The sequence below is a fragment of the Rhagoletis pomonella genome, unplaced genomic scaffold (assembly GCF_013731165.1).
Source record: "Rhagoletis pomonella isolate Grant_MI unplaced genomic scaffold, Rhpom_1.0 Rhpom_scaffold_00001, whole genome shotgun sequence".
Taxonomy (NCBI): domain Eukaryota; kingdom Metazoa; phylum Arthropoda; class Insecta; order Diptera; family Tephritidae; genus Rhagoletis; species Rhagoletis pomonella.
In genome coordinates this window covers 13,224,291-13,228,701 of record NW_023458555.1, presented here as the reverse complement: position 1 = coordinate 13,228,701, position 4,411 = coordinate 13,224,291, and the positions used below count along the sequence as shown (strand labels likewise).

The window sequence follows — 4,411 nt, the reverse complement described above, 5'->3', positions numbered from 1 at the left end:
AAAAAAAAAAACGGTTACATTTGATAGAAAAAAGTCATAAAGTAACGGTTAAATCTGATTGGAAAAGTAGTTCCCTATTTTAATGGTTAAATTATGATTTTTATTAAAAAAGATCATAACTGTTACTGTCCCTGCTTTTTTCTCACCACCACCAGTCTCCAATGCCTACATGTCAACCAGACGTTTATTGTAAATAAAACAAAACTTTATTAGGCAGTTCGCAAGGTGCGTATATGTACTGTCGTATTGTTGTATGTCGTGGCCAAACTATTATTTAAGTGATTCGAAAGCTACCAAAAAAGTCGTATTATGAAATTTTACACCGTTAAAAAATAGTTGGTTGTGTTCTCAAGTCCTCTAAATATCTTTTTAGCTGTCAAAAACTTTACGACATACGACACCTTGTGAATCACCTATGTATATATGTCATATGTTTCACTGCTTTATTGCGTTACGAACACAAATTACGATAAAATAGGTGTAATCACGTACAAAAATTTCTATTGAAAACAACACGTATGTGGTTGAGAAATGAATATTGTCCATGGAAAAGACCGTCTTAAATATGGGTCACATTACATTGAATACAAAAACAATCAAAAGGCAACATCAGACATGGACGAACAAACTAGTTATAGACATACAAAAGTACGAGTATAGTATTATGGAACGCTTAGTATCGCCAACATAAAATCACACTCACCACCGATTAGTTGAGCAAAATTTACATGGATGATATTGATTATTTATTTTAGTTGTCACTAATAATATCAGCGCCACGCTCTAATAAACGATATAATTCCGGATAGATGACGATATCCGCATTAGTTAGATTGCCGGCGTTATAGAAGTCTTGGTATATCTGTAATTAATGGGAAACGAAGTGATTAACAGATGGGCGCATTAAAAGTTTTTTTTTAAGATTTATTCAATAGTCAGAGTCACGACCAAAACATATCGTCGCTACCATGTCAAACTATCAGAGCTGGGTCGTAATGATTCCTTTAGGAATTAAATTACTCCCAATTACAGATTACAAGGAATTGTAATTAGGAATCAATTCCTTCAGTCCACAGCAAAGGAATCGATTACTTTTTCAATTCCTTGAAGTAATTTCAAATGTAATTGGGTTTTTCTTTAATTCCATTACAAGGAATTTCATATTGTAATTGGAATAAATTACGTGCTAGTAATGTAATATTTTTTTCCAATTCCTTTGAAAGGAATTGAAAATGCAATTGATTTTTTTTCAATTCCATTACCTGGAATTGCAAGAGTACTTTAGTTTTTCCAATTACTCAAAGGAATTGTAAAAGTAATCGAGAAACTGAAAGTTCATTCACGAATGTACAATGTGGAATTTTTGTTGTGGTCAAAGATTAAAATCGAAAGCACACATTGGACATCTTCTATGTATATCTATATAAATATAAAAATGTTGTGTTCGTATGTCACGGTCATCAAAACCCGAGAACGGCTGAACCGATTTGAATAATATTTTTTTTATTATTCGGTATAATACCAGAACCAATGATATCGCAAAAATTTGGTGGGTTGCCGCCTATTTTAAAATTTAATTAATTTAAAATCAATGAATTATCACAATATGGGTATTAAGTTAAAGAAGTTTAAGAAAGATAACTGCTGGAAGTATTTTTGACGAGGGTGGCCTCCTATTTGAAAATTTAAACACAGTCAAATTGTTAAAAAAATGAAATATTGCCATGTGGGTGTCAAACTAAAGAGTTTTAAGAAGGCTTACTGCAGAAAATATGTTTTAGGAGGGTTGCCATCTGTTTGAAAATTTAACTAAATTACATTGACAAAATAAATAAAATATTACAATATGGGTATCAAATTAAAAAGGTTTGAGAAAGATAACTGTTGGAAATATTTTTGAGGGGGCTGCCACCTATTTGGAAATTGTAACTCAGTTAAATTAATAAAGTAAATGCAATGTGGGCATGTGGGTGTCAAACTAAAGAGTTTTAAAAAGGCTTACAGTCTACCATGAACACTTCCAGAAATATGCAATATGAAAAGTTCGGTTTATATGGGAGGTGCCACACGCCATTCTCCAACCATGCAAATTTTTCTCCATGAGTATGGAATTGGTCTTATATATGTATATAGATATCACCATACCCAGTTCTAGTCCTCTACCACAAATATATGCAGTTTGAAAAATTCGGTTTGTATGGGAGGTGCCACGCCCCCTTTCTATATCGAAACTTTTTTTAGCTATAACCATCCTTGGAAAGTCTGCAGTAGATTCCGAAATTTCAAAAAAATCGGTACGGCCTTTCTCGAGCTTTGCGAACAGAAAAAAACGCCTTTCAAAATATATATTAGTATAGACTAGCCAAACTCTGCTTGTTTTGCGGGTTAAAACACTACTACCGATGAAAATCGATGGATAAATAAACAAGTTTGCAAGGGTTAAGTGAAAGTGCAATAATTTTTTGTATGAAATACTAGCAGGAAATTTATCAAAGCTATTGCAATTCAACAGTAAAATTTTTTTTTTTTATAAATTTTTCGATTACTTTTTAAATTACTTTGAGGAATGGAATTGGAAAAAAAATCAATTACATTTTCAATTCCTTTCAAAGGAATTGGAAAAAAATTACATTTTCAATTCCTTTAAAAGGAATTGAAATAAAAGAAATTACATTACTAGCACGTAATTTATTCCAATTACAATATGAAATTCCTTGTAATGGAATTAAAGAAAAAAACAATTCCATTTGAAATTACTTCAAGGAATTGAAAAAGTAATCGATTCCTTTGCAGTGAACTAAAGGAATTGAATCCTAATTACAATTACTGAGGAATGTAATTGTAATTATAATGTAATTGCATTTACCCAGCTCTGCAAACTATTGAATGTACGAAAATGCTTTTTCAATTACGATAACTGCCTTGCCCGCGGGCAAAGCTCTTTTAAGCTTACTATACATTTTGTATAGGCGCGAGCTGAGTAAAAGCTCTGTCTGCCCATCGCTGATTTAGAGTCTTCTTAGAAGCAGAGGATACTCGCTTAAACAAAGTGGCGAATCTCATTCATTTTCCTAATGACAACAACATTTGTTACAACAGTGTCTTTACTCTCCTGAAAAGTACCCATTTTCACATTCGATAGCTTGACATGGTAGCGACGATATATTTAAGCTTTCTATATATTTTGTATAGACCCATGCAGAGTAAAAGCTCCCTCTACATACCACTTCAGGCTTCTTTAACTCTCTATACTTTAAAAGAGTCATAGCCAATAAGTGAGGCCTTAATCCGCAGACTTGTCGATGGATATTTATAGCAGTCATTAGACAAATTCTCCTGTGTGGAGTGATCGTATGGTGGCCTGCATTAGAAAGAGTTTAACCTCAGGCTACTCACCACAGTATAAAGGTCTAGTATGATAAGCTGAGCGCTCAGAACCACGCCAAACGATGCTCTGAATGTTATTTTGCATTTCCTGGTACTGGATTTGGCTGCTCTTCGCTTAAGCGATGTATCCCAGTGCATCCTGAACTCCAGGAAGACTTTAATACACAATACAGACTGTGGTTCTTTAATATCGGTTCCGGGAAGCAATTTTTGCACAAGCAGTGAGGAGTGGAAAGAACAGAAGGAGTTTTCTCACGAAACCCAAATCTCTTTTAGCTACCAGACTACTGCAGCCTATTCCTGGCTGAGGTTTCAGCTGCCATGGATGCTGTACAGAAACTGGAACCGAAATTCTAGGAAGAGACGCCTTAGCTTTTAGCCCTGAGCTCTTTCACGCTTTACTCAAGGATTGCGCTGGGCTGCTGCCTATCTCAAGAGGAGATGGCCAAGCAGGTCTTAGTCATATAGACATAGAGGAAAACTGCATGGCAGATGAACTTGCAACCAACGCACAACCAAGATCCTTCCCAGTAAAGAACGCGTTGGCTTAAATGGGTTCGAAAACGGGCACGAAGCGTATACTCTCCGAGAAGAGAGAATATATATATAACGTTGTGGTTGCTCTAATTGGGCGCTGTCAAATAGGAAAAGACGCCGAAATGCTCGGCGCGTGTGCTACGAAGAGAAGCAAACGGTCTTACATATGATCTGATGAGATTCATAACTCACGAAATGGTTCAACAGGTGGGCCTTCTGTCTATGCCCCAAGATGCCATGCAGGCCGCTACCACTCCTACCTACCTACTTACCTACTTAATCTAACAGTTAATTCCATACAAAGAGATCATCCCGCACTAGAGGAATTTTTCGTTAGGACTTCTTAGTACACTAAAACATTCGAATTGTTTATTAATCTCATATTTACCATCTGCACAATTTTGTTGTTGCGCAACATTTCGCTGCGCATCTGCATCCATGTGCGACGCAAACGTTCTTCCGCTTCCGATATAAAGCCTGGTGTCCA

General features: G+C 35.5%; 1 protein-coding gene across 3 annotated transcripts in view; it reads right to left on the bottom strand.

Moving 5' to 3' along the window:
- Window positions 1-460: 460 nt before the first annotated feature.
- The window catches only part of LOC118739298 (tubulin polyglutamylase TTLL13), an 11,729-nt gene continuing 7,778 nt past the window's right edge, over window positions 461-4,411 (bottom strand). For 2 of the 3 annotated variants that reach the window (XM_036470546.1, XM_036470563.1), the window contains exons 6-7: window positions 4,313-4,401; window positions 461-862 (exon numbers count right to left, since the gene is read on the bottom strand). In XM_036470546.1, the coding sequence (XP_036326439.1) occupies window positions 752-862; window positions 4,313-4,401 (200 nt within the window). In that variant the 3' untranslated portion in view covers window positions 461-751. The remainder of the gene's footprint in view (window positions 863-4,312; window positions 4,402-4,411) is intronic. The other variant, XM_036470554.1, reaches the window with a different exon arrangement.